This window comes from Octopus bimaculoides, chromosome 7 (assembly GCF_046866305.1).
Source record: "Octopus bimaculoides isolate indiv1 chromosome 7, ASM4686630v1, whole genome shotgun sequence".
In the NCBI taxonomy this organism is placed as follows: Eukaryota; Metazoa; Mollusca; class Cephalopoda; order Octopoda; family Octopodidae; genus Octopus; species Octopus bimaculoides.
In genome coordinates this window covers 4,993,549-5,011,044 of record NC_142934.1, presented here as the reverse complement: position 1 = coordinate 5,011,044, position 17,496 = coordinate 4,993,549, and the positions used below count along the sequence as shown (strand labels likewise).

Below are 17,496 nucleotides of genomic sequence, written 5' to 3'. Positions count from 1 at the left end.
CAGCCTTCACTGTCGAACACATTACAATATCATTAATCCGTTCATAGTATTTCTCATGCTGTTGCCTACAGCTTTCCTGCTGCTATTAATTTTGAAAACAACCAAGAAATTGCATTTAGCAAAATGATTAACTTCTACGTTTATTTTTAAGTTGGTATTTGAAGCATAACTTTAAATGTTCTTGCATAAAATTGTGATGGAAGATTTTGATTTAAATATGAATGTTTTTAAACTGGAAGTTTTACATCACAGAACTTGGGGCAGTCTCTGTATCAAAAGGGGTCAAATATATTGTGGTCTCAAAATTTTAATGATGAATGCAGTTTACATCTGTTCATTTACGACTCCAGCAAACCCAGCAATTTCATCAGCAAAAAGTTTATTCTGTCCTCAGTTTTAATATATGTGGTCCATGAGCCAATAAGGGATCTTTTATAGGGCTGCTCAACTTGCTAGTAATACCAGACAAATCTCTGAAATGATAATCATCTTTAAAAAAGAGAAGGAAGGACATATTGGATACTGAAGTAGTCTGAGGCAAACTAATGTCTGACAATGAGTTGGTCACAGCTAGAACGTGTTTGATCATATGTCTGACCGAGCAAGGGCTGAATTGAGATTAAACTTTTACAACAACAGCAACCACAACCACAACACCTGGTCCACTTTACATGTTAGCCTCTATTTTTGTTGACTAATAAATAACTTGTTTTAATTTGATGCTAAAGTAAGTTCACATTTGCATTTAGATAACTTACTATTGGAGTTCATTTGGTCCTTTATATGATATTTAAAATTAAAATTGTGTATATATTGATTTCATTAGTATTTGAGTATTTCATTTTCTACATTTTCATATCACTGTTGTGCTCCATTTTACTCATACAGATTGACACCCTTGAATTTGATCACTGAATTTAGGGATTCAATTTCAAAATCCTGTTTTCATGATAGAATCAGCATTTTTTTGGTATGTCACCCCCTTTTATCCCACCAGCTGCCACTGCCCTGAAAGGGTCCGTGCACCCAAGAATCTCCCCCAGAATAATCTCTTTCACCCTCTCCCCCTTTCTCTTTCTATAGTCTACTGTAAACTCACATGAAAAGCCATGTTGCTACACCACACCAGATGGTTTTTATTTTATGTACATATGTATGTATGTTTGTGATATATATACACACACATACAAATATAAATACACACACACACACACACACACACACACACACACACATATATGGTTATGCTTGCACACACACACACACACACACACACACATAGAGTGATTCAAAAGTCCGTTTAGCAGTAATGTAAATTTGCTAACAACAGAAATTGGTTGTGTATCTTGTGTTTCCCTCCATCACTCTCCCATCTGTACACTTCCCTTCTCTGCATGCCTCAGGGGTTCCAGAAAGCTAGTCTCCTACTGCCCTGCCACTCATACTGTCAACCACAAGACCACTCAATAAGTTAAATTAGATATCCTTGGGCAGTTGAACAGGATGACTGTTATAGCATGTGATTTGTGGGACAATAAATGTTGTCTGACCTTTTGATAAAGACATTTTTGTTCTAAAATATATAAACAAATATATATATATATATATCATCATCATCATCATATATATATATATATATATATATATATATAAAAAACAGGTTTGAAAACGCCAAAATATAAAAAATGAATTTTAATTTATAATTTTGTCAAAGATATTTAACATGTTTTGGTTCTTGAAAAAACGAACCTTATCAAAAATACATATTTAGAAAAATGTAATTAAAAGATATATATATATATATATATATATATATATATATATATATACACACACATACATACATACATGTATATATACATACATACATACATACACTTATTTGTGGGTTAACAAGGTTACCATTGGTTTCATGCTGAGAGAAATATCTCAACAATTATCAAGCCTGCCACATGAAATGTTGTTACTCATCTCCATCTTGGATGGTATTCTCATCCAAAACGGAAACAAATTCCACTGACCTAATGTGACAGGTTTGATAATTGCTGAGAATTCTCAGCATGAAACCAATGGTGGCCTTGTTAACCCAGAAGTAAAAACTTCTTATTCACCAAGGTGGTTTTGAGCACTCATTCTCACTGTTCGATATTACCCTCTGTGTATGTGTGTGTATACTCACACACACGGCACTATACTGTTGGTAGGATCAACAAAAAAGTACTCTGTCTAGTGAGAGATAAATACATAATAAACACAAGATTTATACTTGACCCATTATAAGATTCATGCTCAATAATAAAATAATAGGACAAGCTTGTATAGCAGGCTGGTAATATGCAATCATTCAGGAGCCTGGAGTTTTACTGGATTATTCAAGCATAAAGCTTGGAGTGGTTTACATTTAAATCCTGTGCTTATTAAATGATTTACATATATATATATATATATATATATATATATATATATATACATACACACAAAAGACCACAAAATATTCTGAACAAAACAGCAAAAACTATATAAAACAAATTTGTAACAGATTTAAAAAAATATCGTTTAAATGTTTAAGGGACTTCTGAATCACCCTATATGTGTATTTTCGTGTGTGTGTGTGTGTGTGTGTGTGTATATATATATATATATATATATATATATGTATGACCAGATGTATTTATATATGTGTGTATGTATATATTTGTGTGTGTGTATATATATATATTTATATATGTGTGTATATATATATTTATATGTGTATATATATTTATATATGTGTGTATATATATTTATGTGTATATATATATATGTATATATATATATATATATATATATATATATATATATATATATATATTTATATATGTGTGTATATATGTATTTATGTGTATATATATGTATATATACATACACACAGCAGACAACTTGCCTTTTGTATCTCTTGTTTTCGTTTGACACTTCATGAGAATGTAAAATAACTTTTGTATCTTTTTTTTCTTTCGTTTCAGAAGTCACAAAAAAAGTTTAAAAAAAAAAAAAGTTTTTTAAAAAGATGAAATTTGCTGGTGCTTTAGTCGCAGAGCTGTTGGAAGATGTTTCTCATGGTTTTCATGAGGACCATTTTATATGAAATTTCTTCTTCATCATCTCCATCTTGTTGCTACTACTACTACTGCTACTACTACTACTACCACCATCACTGCTGCTACTACTGCTCTTGTTTTGTTGTTGTGTTCATTTCCCACCTTCCTTTATATATTTCATCTTTGGTGAATCATATCTTAATGAACTTCACATATACACACTCACACACTCTTTCTCTCTACCTCTATCTCTGTATACATACACACACATATATATTCATATATATATATATATATATATATATATATACACATACATCTCACACACTCTACAAAAAGCAAATTCTCTTGTTGTTTCTTTTTCACATCATTACACACACACACACACACATATATACTCGCTCATTCAATCATTTGTATGTATATACAATGTATATATATGTATATGACCAAATCCCTTATTTTCAGTTGAGCTTTGGGAATCTGGAGCAGATATCAAAGATGGCTGTTCATATTTTTCTTTCTTATAGCTATAAGCATCTTAGGAAACATCCTCACCCTGTTTACTCCGTATTTTCTTAAGTCAATGATTCTACCTCATTATTTAATAACAATTAGCCATGCAATTTCAAAAATTAAATAAAGTAGCAATTTTGTAAAAAAACAAAAAAAAGATAATAGAGAAACTGTAACTTAATTTCTTTAAAGGTATTAATGTATGTGATTTTTTTTTCTCGTTAACCTTCTGTTGAAAAAAAAAAAAACGTGAAATAATTTTGCCTTCTGCAAAATTTTACTTGTTTTAAATAGTTGTAGGTCAGGTTCATTTCTAAGATATTCGTATGGGTGGTTGCAGTTTCAGCCCCCTTATAAATCTTTGTAGTTAAAGAAATTGTGGTTGCTGTATAGCTTTTGATAGCTTTTGCTGCTTTGTAATTATTTCATTAGTTTTCATTTGTTTTTGTACTTTGATCCGCCAGTTGGATGGTTTCAGAAACGATGCAGTCTGTATATGAATTCTTGAGGCAATTTGCTTTACATGTTTTTGCTACTACAAGCTAAAATTGGTAGTGCCAGCCATAAATATAGTGTTGACTCTTAGATTTAGCCCAGGTGGCAGAGATATATGTTGTCTTGCTTGAGAATAACATGCAGTGCATTCGGCTATTTAAACATTTCTTTCGATGGCTAAAATTGGTCTGTATTACATGAGAACTCCATCATGACACTAAAACCAGACTATATATTAGTTTCCAGTTAATTTCCGCTTTATTATTTTTCTGACTCCGTTTGTTGTGAAGCTAAAAACTGACATTTTCTTGTGTGAACATTTGTCTCCACATCTCCTCATCAGATCAATTTCAGTGAAAATGATGACATCCTCTAGTACACTAAAAGTTCGATAGTTTCAGCAACTTTGTTGGTTTTAGTGTGTGAGGGTTGTTGGGATGAAAATGCCTAACTTGAGAAACAGATGAAGGTTGGTAACAGCAAGAGCTTCCAGCCACTGACAATTTGCCTTAAGATTTGTTTAATCTATGTCAACATAGAAAACATGTAAAAATGATGATGATGATGATGATAGTGTATTTTGCTTGCTTCTGTCATAAAATGTCGCTATACACAACATACCAGCTTCTTTCTTCATGAAGGTCTCAGAATGCAGCATTTTATATCTAAGTATATTTGGTTAAAGATAAAGAATAGTATCAATAACAACATTCTTAGAACGCAGGCATAGAACCAAGCTATCTTTATCCAGTTGAGAAATATAGCAGACAATATAAGGCAAATATAGTGAACCTTAGCAACATGACCAAACAATCATTTAATACTCTTGGAATTTTTACAAATAGGACAGTTGTTTGAGAATTGCATGTATTAGAAAGTCAGTTATGAGTTTCAAATATTTTAGTGTGTGTGTGTGTGTGTGGTTTTACTTTTTACTATATATATATATATATATATATATATATGTGGTCCAACCCATGCCAGCATGGAAAACAGACGTTAAATGATGATGAATTGAATGAATTGAGCTAGTTTCTAGTCATGGTTTAATATTGCTTAATCAGATATATGATATTTACCAATAATCTGTCGTAGAGAATGTCCTATCACATAGTAATGTATATTTTGGTGGTTTTCTTTGCATTATTTAATTAAATCATTCTTAGATTAAGTTGTTTGGTTTTTTTTTTACAACCTTGACTTTATTTTCCAGAGATAAGTAAGGTTTAATTCTTGATAGAAGTGTATTTTTCTGATTTTTAAATCCTTCACTAATTGCTTCCTTTTGAGTGACATTTGTACATCTTGGAATAGGGAATATCTGTTTAAATATTTGGTGCTGTGTTATTTTAAGGAATTAGTTTGCTTTGGAGACAATCAATGTGACCAGCATCTTTGAGTAGCATCTTCTAGAGTTCTACTTAAATTTACTATCGATGCATCCAACAGCATTTTTGATGCAAGATGTAGAATGTGATACGTTAACTTTAGATTATCTGACTTTTAGAAAAAAAAAACGTCCTCATAGTCATTTACTTTCAGATGTTAACATAACGAAAGTTATTCTTTGGAAATAGTACTGCGATTTTATTCAATTCCTATTCAAATAATGAGTACCAATAATTTCAATTGTGATTTAAAAAAAAAAATATGGGGTATGGTTTAAAAGAATTCAATGAAAATATGGAATTTAAAAACAAAATGTAACAAAAATAATTTTGCAATTTGTAATGTTATAAAATGTCTACATTTTGAATATAGCAGACAACATATAAATTTAGTTTGAATGTGGATCAATACAGAGGTTTATTATTACCATTATTTTTATTCTTCTTATATACTGTGGGCAACATCTAAGAGATATGTGTCAGTACAGAGGTTTATTAATAATATTGTTGAATATGTTTTTAAGGGTAATGTCAAAAAAACTGCCATTGGCTTAGATTATTTCCTATAATTAAAATAACATTTTGAAATTGCCAGATATTATTTTTATAGGGTTGATATCAAAAGAAGCCACATAGAATTCAGATCTCTAAAATGTCAATTTTAATTATTTTAGTTGTCTAATTGTTTTACATGATCAAACTGGAAAAATTAATGTTCTTCAGTAAATGTATGAACACAAAGGTGTATAAAAACTATAGATAAATACCAAAGAAAAAATTCTATACCAATATTTAGCTTTCTTTTCTTCCAGTATTTATGAATTTGAGAATGTTTCTAATTATCACTGGGGTGTTTGTGGGTTTGCATTAAACTGTTGTCACAATGAAATGAAGAATGTTGAGTTATATTTGAAAATTGTTAACATTTAAGATTAATTAGTTCAATTAATAAAACTGCCATGTAATGTTATTGATACATTAGATGCCCACACAAACCTAAATACATCATATAGAGGAAGAAAAAAGAACTCAAAGGAAATCTTGTGTTGCTACATGCTTACTTTGTAGTTTAGTCTTTTATGAATATTGTTTTGTGTTAAAGAAGAAACTGTTACAATTGTTTTATAAAAACTGCAATATTCTACGAGTGTGAGTCCATAAGTATGTATTGTTTGTATGAGATGTGTGTGTGTGTGTGTACATACATTATTGTGTGCGTTTGTGTAAGTGACCTTGATTTTTTTTTTTTTGTTCTACTTTTTCCTTTGTTGGTGTATTTAACGAAATTCACTGATCATACAATGCTATCTGTTATTGGGTTATATGAACGAAGAGTTTCTTTATAAAACTATAGAGTTGCATTCTTTTATTACACGTGCAAATAATTATATGGTGGGTGTGTGTGTACATGTCTGTCTGTCTGTGTGTGTGTGTGTGTGTGTAAAATATTTATTTAAAAAAAAAAAATCACAAAGTATTTTTATCACCACCAACAAAAAGAATGAATTTAAAAATCCATTTACTGACAAATATGTCATAAAAAGAGGAATAAAAAATGGGTAATTTATTCCATTAGATTAAAATATTTGGTCGGCCCATCACCTGCTGAAATTCATCTGTTTCTTTTTTTTTTTCTTTCCTTTTTGCATTTGCTGTTTTGCTGTGGGGGCCCTTCATTGTGCATCCAGAACATACAAACGCTACTTCTATTGCAACAACACCACGGGCCATTCGCAATGGGACTATCCGGAGCAGCCAACCAAAGAAGAGTTGAACGGAATGTCGGAATCCATGCAGCAGTCGTTGACGTTAGCCCTGTCAAGTACACCACCACCACCTCCACCAACGCCACCACCAACTCCATCACCATCAGTGCCGTCATCATCATCGTCGTCCATGTCATCATCAACATCATCATCATCAGCAGCAGCAACAACGACAACAACAGTGACCTCCCCTGTACATGAATCTACCAAGACAGCTTCTCCAGTTAGGTCAACGTCATCAGAAGAGAAAATAAACTATGGCCAGGAATCTGGAGAAATGACTAAATGTTCTGACAATTTCAAAAAGGAGAAGAAGAATCGAAAGGTGAGTTGGTGTTTCGTGTGTGTGTGTGTGTGTACATATGCGTGTGTGTATAAGTATGCATGCATATGCGTGTGTGTGTGTGTGTGTGTGTGCAAGTGTGTATAAGTATGCATGTGTGTGTGTGTGTTATTATATAGGTCACTGCCTGGAATACTGGAAATGAATGATACAGACACTCTTTTACAATTCTCATGCAATGCCAAAACAAGGAGACAGCACACATACACATGTGCATGCACGCACACACACACACACACACACACACACATTCACGTGTCATACAAATATCTTTTTGTTTTTCAGTTGGACAAAATTGCCTCAAAAAGTTCCAAAACTGGAAACACATTGGACAAATCCCACTTAGGTAAGTAACAATCGTAGAATCACTACTTTGGGTATTTTTGCAATTATTGGAATTCTGCAGTTCTTGGTTTGAAATGTACTCTTTAATTGGATAGAAATGTTAATTTATCCACAAAAAGTAACTTGAACATCAAGACAATGTTTGAGAACCAAAATTTCCATGTGAAATGCAGCAGAATTTGGAACAATAGTGATGATGATGTTTGGATGTTTACACTACATACGTCGACTTGTATGTCGGGGAAGTAGAGAAGTCATAATAATAGGCTGTCTCTTGTTGTCACTCCTTCAGTGTGGTGGTCATTTTTACTCCTTTTCTCATCACCTAATTTCCTCCATTCACTCATAGAGGTCTTGGCAGCAAACTAGCAGAATGGTTAGCATTGTTAGACAAACTGCTTAGCAGTATTTCTTCCAGTTCTTCAATGTTCTGAGTTCAAATTCCACCAAAATGACTTTACCGTTAATCCCTTTGGGGTCAATAAAATACCAGTCAGGTACTGAGGTTGATGTAACTGACTTGTCTCCTACTGGCCTCGAACCCTGCAATGGGCCAGTGTCTCATTCAGCGGGAATGGGTTGTAATCTTTGTCACTTATTCGCCATGGAACCCAGATGACCATCTTTATGAGTCCGAGTGCTCAAAACAAAGAAAAAATGTAGATATCTTAATAATTATATAATTTTCTCTTTTTTTCTTTTCTTTTAGAACATTTACACCTGAGCAGTTCCAAAGACTTTGATTCTGAATTGTGTGTCTACCCAGGAGAGCCACCGCCTCCTGGTACTGAAGTGAGCAAACAACACTCTCTTCAGCATTTGGAGGAAGTGAAACTGTCTAAATCTGGAGAAGAAGACTTAGAAGAAGTGATGAAACTTGCTGCTGTGTTGGCTCCGACAGGAACATCTTTGGCGAGCTCCACAGCATCATCCGAGTTAGCAAGTCTGGAGTCTTCTGAGCGCACTTCAACTTTGGACGTCAACGATGACATGGAACTCGATCCGGATGAACATCTTCCTTCGTCTGTCCATCCTCTGCCAATGCACAGCAGCAGCAGCAGCAGCAGCTACAAAAGTGCTGCCCTCTCTTCTAACTCAAACAGCAATGGACACCACCTCTTCCCACTTGTGGATGCAGCAAATTGCGAAAACAACTCGGCTGTAATATCGAAACCCCCCCAATATAAGACTCGTCCAACTGTCCCCTCAGACCCTGTTGGTGGGACCCTTCCCACGTCAAACTCTGATGCTTCTACAGTCTATTCTAGCAAAACCAATCCTGCTGCAAATTCTTCAATGGAATGCTTTTCCTTGTCAAAGTCTTCAGCTAAAGTCTCATCTGTGGACTCTGCCAATGCATCAAACAGCCCCGTTTCTCACGAAACAAATGATGCTGTTGACACTGTCAAACCACAGCCAAAAGAGAAAAAACGCAAAAAAGATAAGGTAAACCATTTTTTACTTTGTTGTTAAGAAATAGCATTCAAGTGTTAGTTTACATTTCTGTAAAGTCACAAATTTAGTTTTAGTTTCTTCGTTGTACTTTTGTTATTTTACTTGTACTGTTTATGAATGTTACAACAGCCTATTTCCTGCAAACATTGAAACTTTCCTCGTTCTTGGTAGGGACTAGAAATATGAATTATTTGTAATTGAGGTGCAGCAACACTAATTAAATTTTTAGTTTAAACCATTTCACTTAATTCAATATCTGTTTGTCTAAGCATGTACCTGGCTGTGAGTTCACACTATTGACAACACCTAATGAGGCAGAAATGCATCTGGTGTTCTCACTAGTCACTGCTGAGATGATTTTTATTTGCATGCTTGTGTATATAGTATTTTTAAACATAGCATGTCCATAAGAGGTATCTCCAAACGAACATTGCAGTAAATTTGCTTTTCAGCAATGTATTTATATATATATACTTCTTGCCTTTTTAACCCTCCAACGCGGAGTATAGGCCACTTATAATTGAATTCCATGTCGCATAATTTTTCTCTTCTGTACTTATACTCTGCCATGAATGTCCCCCTTTCTCTAGTTCTTTTTGTGTTGATCTACACCACGAGTTCTTAGGCCTACCTCTTTCTATATCCATCCGGATTCCACTGTAAAGCACTTTTTCAGCAATGTATTTACATTGTATTTTTCTTAGCATTCCTGACTAATACTCAGTTCGTTAATTATCAGTAACACTCTCAACATGACGGTGTGTGGGTTAGTGGTTCAGGTAATCTGCTCATGATTGTAAGGTCATGAGTTCAATTCCTGGCAGCACATTATGTCCTTGAGCAAGATACTTTATTTCACATTGCTCCAGTGTACTCAGCTGGCAAAAATGAGTTGTGCCTCTATTTCAAATGGCCAGCCATGTCACATTCTGTGTCACACCGAATCTCCCCGAGAACTACATGAAGGTTATTCCTATCTGTGGATTACTCAACCACTTGCACGTTAATTTCACAAGCAGGCTGTTCTATTGATCAAATTACCTGGAACCCTCATCATCGTGACTGACGGAGTGCCTGTTTAAATACTCCCAGCTCCCTAATATAACTTCCTTTTTCCACTGGTTTTACTAACACCTAACTTCTTGTGTTATTATTCTGGATTACCTCTTTTCACTGCTATTTATTTACTTACCTTTACCAATGTCTCTGTCCTTTCTTATTCCACTGCTTCCTTCTCTCAGCCTCTTTACCTCCACAGTGTTGCCTACTTATTATTATCCACGCAATGCTCCCACTGTAATGCATTTATTACATATCTTCTGCTCTTGCAGGTTATTACAAGTACAAATTTAACGCTTAAAAAGAAAAATGTGTCGTCCTTGGTACAAAAATGGCAAAAAGTGAAGAAAGAAGTTGAGAAAGAAGATGAATTGGCTCGGCACGAGTTTTCAGATGATGACTGATGCCATCTCTGTTGACTGGTATGTCTCATTTCCAGTTTCTTTATCAATAGAAAAATTATTATTTCTAAATCTCTGAACGAGAAACTTTGCCAACATAATGTGGCAGTCCTGGTTAGGATGAATGTTTCTGTTATTTAGCTCCAAGAAACATTGTCTCCAGCTGGCTATCGACACACTATCTGCATCCAGCTGGAGACAATGTTTCCTGTGGCTAAATAACAGTAACATTCGTCCTACTCAGGATTGCCACACTATGTTGGCAAATAATTACTTTCTTTATCATTATCCCACAAATTCTCATCATTGATCTGTGTTTTGTGTTGCAGTTACTTCATTGTTGATTCCACAATTTGTTTCCTTTTGGTGTACAAAAAGAAGCTGATTTGAACTCGCACCGTTGCTACAAATATTTACATTTTGTTGTTCACTTTCAACTTGGGAGTTAAAAAAAAACTTTCTAACACCAAACACAGAATGTAACAGCCTGTGGTTATAGGACGAGGAGGAGAGATCTTTTTGTTCTTTGCGAATGAGTGTAGATTGACATTTGCTTGGAATGGAGAGAGCGAGGAATGGATGTGTTATGTGAAAGGGAAGAATGTGTAGATGTCCCTGTGTTTGTATGTATGAATGTGAGTGGTATACTGTTATCTCTACAAGAGTTTATTATTATCAATGTTTAGTGTTGATAATAAATTCTATAAAAAACTGTGTGTGCCTATCGTATTCTAAAGGAATAAAAGTTCTCCAATTTCAAAATGAGTTTTTATCATTGTTTGAAATTTGTTTCCTAGTTGGATTGAACCCTAATGCAAACCTCTTAACCACACAGCCGTAACAATACCATCAAGCACCAATACATCAGAACGACCAGTTAATGTTCTCATTTGTTTGAAAACAACTCCTTCTCTTTCTATTTTGTTCCTTCACAGAGGGAGACATCCAGTTGTAAAGATCTTGCCAAAACAGTCACAGAAGTCTGGCACAGGCTTTTGCCTGGCTGGCTCTTGTGGTACTGTCCCAGATGTTAAACAATGATGATGACGACATGTATTTCCATGGCATTTCCTTTACAAGTTTGTTATTTGAGAGCATATATTTGAAGAAACTTTAAAGGGATGCTTCGTTTTTGTATTTGGTTTGCAAGATTTTTGATGTGAACTCGTATGTTGAAACATTTTGGGAGGGTCATTATGCCAAGCACACACTGGTTTGGTTTCACTTCTTTATTATCTATTTTGAGAGGGTCATTATGCCAATAATGAACACATGCACTGGCTTGATAACAAAAGGATTTGGACAAACCTGCGTAACAAACGATTAGTTAACCGGCTAAATAGCTAACCAATTGACAAATAAAAAATAAAAAGTGAAACAGAATCTGTATGTGTGTGTTGTTGGCATTCCGTCGCTTATGACGACGAAGGTTCCAGTTGATCCGATCAACGGAACAGCCTGCTCGTGAAATTAACGTGCAAGTGGCTGAGCACTCCACAGACACGTGTACCCTTAACGTAGTTCTCGGGGAGATTCAGCGTGATACAGTGTAACAAGGCTGACCCTTTGAATTACAGGCACAGCAGAAACAGGAAGAGAGAGCGAGAGAAAGTTGTGGTGAAAGAGTACAGCAGGGTTCGCCACCACCCCCTGCCGGAGTCTCGTGGAACTTTAGGTGTTTTTGCTCAATAAACACTCACAACGCCCGGTCTGGGAATCGAAACCGCGATCCTATGACTGCGAGTCTGCTGCCCTAACCACTGGGCCATTGCGCCTCCACTGTTGACAATGATCCTCCCAAGATTCAGCAAACTTGAAAGGGGTGGTAACTCTCTAAAGGGACTTAACTTACTAAAATTACAAATACTATCGTCCACAAGATCCATTCTGCAGTTTTCACAATATTCCCCGCCTCACTATACTGGACAAGACCAAAAACAAACCCCCAGGGAATGTTATTTCTTTCTCTTACCATATGGACTCATCCCAAACTAAAAGATTTGTTCATTGAATAACAAAGAAAATACTGTAATTATATCACATTTCTTTTATTGTTATGTTAGGAGGATCCTGAAACAAGGCAGAGGGGTGGGGGCGGGCAATAAGAATAATTGCTTAAAAAATTGATTGGGACTTATTTTATGGGCCCCCCCGAAAGGATGAAAGGCAAAGTTGACCTCAGCGGTATTTGAACTCTGGATACAAAGACACAAAATGGTGCAAAGCATTTCATCTGGCATGCGAACTATTCTTACCACTCAACACCTTATTAAGAATAGTAATCCTCTTTGATTTCAGCACAAGGTCAGCAATTTTGAGGAGGGGGGGGGAAGTCGATTTCGTCAACCCCAGTGCATAACTGGTACTTAATTTATCGACCCTGAAAGAATAAAAGGCAAAGTCGACCTTGGTGGGATTTGAGCTCAGAACATAAAGAGCCAAAAGAAATACCACCAAGCATTTTGTCCAGTGCAGTAATGATTCTACCAGCTTGCTGCCTTAGTAACGATAAAAATAATAATACAAAATGTAATAATAACTTATAAATTTGATAGCATGGATGGCAAACACATGCAAAAGCACACACAAACGTCACGGACTATCTCGTCCTCAAATGTTGCTTGCTTTAAAAACAAAATTTCACACCTTCACATGAAAGCTTCAACTAACTTTACAGAGTTGTCATTATTTAACATGAGTTTTAGTGAGGTCAGAGAGGATTAAACAAAGTGAGGCCAACAATTCTTGATTACATTTAGTTGCTGTCACGGTAATTGCTCCAGCTCTGGCATTCAATCCTCAAAAGATGAGAGGTTGGTAATAAAAGCCAAACTTATCTTTAGTCTTCACTTATGGACATGAATGCTGGGTAATGGCTGAAAGAGGATGATCACAGATACAAGCAGCTGAAATGGGGGTTTCTCCAAAAAATATCTGGAGTAGTATTATTCAGAAGGCTATGTAGCTTGGATATCAGGGAGTCTCTCTCCAGGTCAAACTTCTCTGCATTTGAGAGGTCACACAAAACAGATTGTTCAAGGCAAGTCAACTGGCAGAAGATCCGAGAGTAGACCCCCAAATGAGATGGTTGGATAATGTCCATTGGTGGTGCTTAGGAATCCAGTTGGAAAGTGTAATGACACTTGCTTCTGATAGGACCCTATGGAGATGGAGCTCGAGGACTCCACTTCCACGAATAGTGGACAGACAAGATGGATATATTGAACCAGCCAACTACTTAAGAAATAGAATCTTGCTTTGGTCAAGGGTCAGCTGCGAGTGTCTTCTGAGAAACTCAGATGTTGACCAACTGAATCAGTCATGCTTTTACCAAGTAACACATCAAATAACCTTTGCTTATTCTTGGCTGTCATTCAAATTTGATCAAGTTTGGTATTTATTCACCCCCTAAGTATTCCCCACCCACTGTCTGCTTTACTGCTAGGTAGGACAGGACCTGTTCAATGGTATGGTCAGATCAGAACAACTCCAATTACAGGACACCAGTAACTTACCAGTCAACCAGAGACACTTAAGTTAGCAAGCATCAGAAGACTTTAAAAAAAAAACAAAAAAACTGGCATTCCATCAGTGATGATGATGATGATTCCAATTGAGGAGATCAATGGAACAGCCCACTCATGAAATTAACGTGCAAGTGGCTGAGTACTCCACAGACACACGTACCCTTAACAGAGATCTCAGAGAGATTCAGCATGACACAATGGGACAAGGTCAGTCCTTTGAATTACAGGTCCTACTCATTTTTGCCAGCTGAGTGGACTGAAGCAACGTGAAATAAAGTGTCTTGCTCAAGGACGCAACATGCTGCTGGGAATCGAACTCATGATTGTGAGCCAAATACCATAACCACTAAGCCACTTATCTTCACACCAGAATACTTATGGTGTGTACACACACACACATGTATGTATATGTATATATACACTCATATGCACAGAAACTCGTGTGTTTGTGTAAAACTGGGACATGGTGATCATGATGCATAAGATGAAGAAAAAACTGATGAGAAATAAAGAAAATAATTCCTTAAAAGCAACAAACAATTCTAATGTCTTCTTTTTCTCGATGGTAACAGAATTGCTGGGTGGTGGTGCATGGAAAGGAATCAAACGCAACAGAGACAAGGATTTCAGTGAAATATTTTAAATGTGAAGAGAAAATATCAAAGTATGCAATCCCACTTCGACCCTTTTGTTGCCATATTTCTGTAGAAATATGCTGTTTCAGTTGATTTTAAAGACAGTGAAGAATTTGGTCAAAATATTTTAGTCATTATTAATCTTGTGTTTGGAAGAGAACATGAAATTTTGAAGGGAGGTTTTACTTTAGATTATTTTGAAACAGGAAGCTTGTATCACAGAATCAGGGGTGGTCTTAAGTAGGCTTATATCAAAAGGGTTAAATATTGCTTAAATCAGGCAATGGGCAACCATTTTAGAAAAGTGGACCACACGAGACATGGTTCATCATTAGGTGGGCCACGCTACTAAAAGATTCAAAGTAATTTTTCATTAGGCATGCCATTCAGAAAGTCTCGTGGACCGTAAGTTGCCCATGACTGATTTAACCCTTTAGTATTTAATCTGATCATATTCAGCCCATAATATTCTACCTGTTTTATGTTCAAACCAGTCAGATCTGGTCTCTCACATTTACCCTACAATGTCATTCTAAAAATACAGTCAAATTATTGAAATATTGAAATTACAAGATAATGCATGATTAATTCAAAACAATGAGGATAAATAAGCCTTAGATTTGATGGGGTCATCTGGATGCTAAAGGGTTAAAAACTGTTCTCAATGAAACAGTGGATGTTGTTATCTGGGAAGGCATTTTTGGTTTTAGCATCTGTCTTTCACAGAAGATATATATTCATTGAAAGAGGTTTAAGAGAAACATTATCTAGCTTGCTACAATGTCTTTAGTTATAGCTAATACTTTGTTAATGTATTTCTGTGTGGGTGAGACAGAGAGAATGGGCAAAGCTGGAAAGACAAGAGACGACATTTGCAAACAAATTGGAAGCTTCAGAAGAGCGATTCACTGCTTTCCCTCACCATCCTGAGTTCAAATTTTAAACAACTGAAATATTATACAAAAGCAGGATCAGCTGAACAGTTTCTAGATTAAAAAGTTTTTTCTGTTTCCCTTTCAGCAGTTATAAAAAAAAACCCAAACAAACAAATTTCAATCTCGTAAATTCTGTAGCATTTGAACCATTACTGAAAGCAGTCGTTCTCTTTCTCCCTTTCTTCATTGAAAGTAAGAGTTGGAAACCAAATTCACTCAAATACTTAAATGAATTTGACAAAAAAAAAAAAAAAAAAGGAGCCACAAATTCCAGATTTCTTCTTTAGATAGGAACGGTAAGTCGATAACAACAGCAGCAGTAACCAAGGTATTGTTATTGTGGGATAACAAAAAACATAACAAACAGAATGTAGAACCTTCCTTTCTTTTTTTTTTTTTTTCACCACAGCAAAATGAAAAATCCCTGATGCGATACGAATTTAAAATCCTATTTGTCACAGAATACCAACCGTATTGCCACAGTTCACCAATAAGTAATTGCCACCTGCTGACTTGATGTCGGGCGTGTACGTTACAAGGTATTGTAGATGACCTTCACAAAACGGAAGAGCAACACTCCAGCCGGCTGACTGGTCTTTAGTGCAACATCTCGGTTACTGTGTTACATCAATCCTCAACGACTGCAACACTTCAATCTAAGTCTGCAGCGTTTTCCGTTTAACTACAGTCATTATTAGACTTGGTTTGTTGTGATGAGGTGGAGGAAGAAGAGGAGCTTGTTGTTGTTAAAGTGGCAGTAGCAACAGTGGACGATGTCGATAATGGTGTTGCAGCAGCTGCTCCTGTTGTGCTTGATGACTGTGATGATGATGATGACGATGATGATGATGGTGGTGGTAGTGAGAGTGACGAGGAAGAGAAAGGTGAAGTAGTGCAGCCAGCACGGGAAACGGGGCCGGTGTGGGCTGCATTTTCAGTCCGGCTTCCATTGTCCATCAACAACTTGAGCTGTTGTCTTGCACTTTCCAGAAACAGGTCCAGAGCTACGTAGTGCTGTTGGCGCAGTTGATTGTCCAGCTGAAGTAAAGAGAGGGAGGTTGAAGGTAAAACCGAGAATGGTCGGCAGACGGTTCAGCTGTTATATATTTAGATTAAGAAGCCAGGAATTGAGATTTCTAGGATGGAATTGAACTCCCTAAAGGCTGAGGGACAGGCAGATATGTTAGTTGGGACTTCACCCTTTGAGTGTCTTGGAAAAAAAAAATTATTAGAAGGATATTTAGAGAGAAATTCATAAGAGTTAATCAATTTAGCTTTTAACAACATAGCCTAAGGTCGAAGGACACTGGGTGTATATATCAGATTGGAGCCTGGTGTAGCCATCTGGCTTCACCAGTCCTCAGTCAAATCGTCCAACCCATGCTACCATGGAAAGCGGACGTTAAACGACGATGATGATATATATATATATATATATATAGGTATATTAATATGTAGAGAAAGTGGATGAGGGTGTATACAAGTACATTAGTAAGAGGGAAATAGAAATAAACAAATACACACATATATAAGCAAATACATGCGTGTGTATGT

At 35.8% G+C, this 17,496-nt stretch overlaps 2 protein-coding genes across 3 annotated transcripts in view; one reads left to right on the top strand and one right to left on the bottom strand.

The window, feature by feature from the left end:
* LOC106882474 (uncharacterized) overlaps positions 1-11,607 on the top strand; it is a 41,378-nt gene extending 29,771 nt beyond the window's left edge. Inside the window, exons 14-18 of the mRNA XM_089354672.1 lie at positions 7,165-7,567; positions 7,871-7,931; positions 8,640-9,376; positions 10,717-10,866; positions 11,175-11,607. Of these exons, the coding sequence (XP_089210798.1) occupies positions 7,165-7,567; positions 7,871-7,931; positions 8,640-9,376; positions 10,717-10,848 (1,333 nt within the window). The 3' untranslated portion in view covers positions 10,849-10,866; positions 11,175-11,607. The remainder of the gene's footprint in view (positions 1-7,164; positions 7,568-7,870; positions 7,932-8,639; positions 9,377-10,716; positions 10,867-11,174) is intronic.
* Positions 11,608-12,872: 1,265 nt separating this feature from the next.
* LOC106882475 (uncharacterized) overlaps positions 12,873-17,496 on the bottom strand; it is a 39,378-nt gene continuing 34,754 nt past the window's right edge. For both annotated transcript variants that reach the window (XM_052969176.2, XM_052969178.2), the window contains one exon: positions 12,873-16,980. In XM_052969176.2, coding sequence (XP_052825136.1) covers positions 16,621-16,980 — 360 coding nt within the window. In that variant the 3' untranslated portion in view covers positions 12,873-16,620. The remainder of the gene's footprint in view (positions 16,981-17,496) is intronic.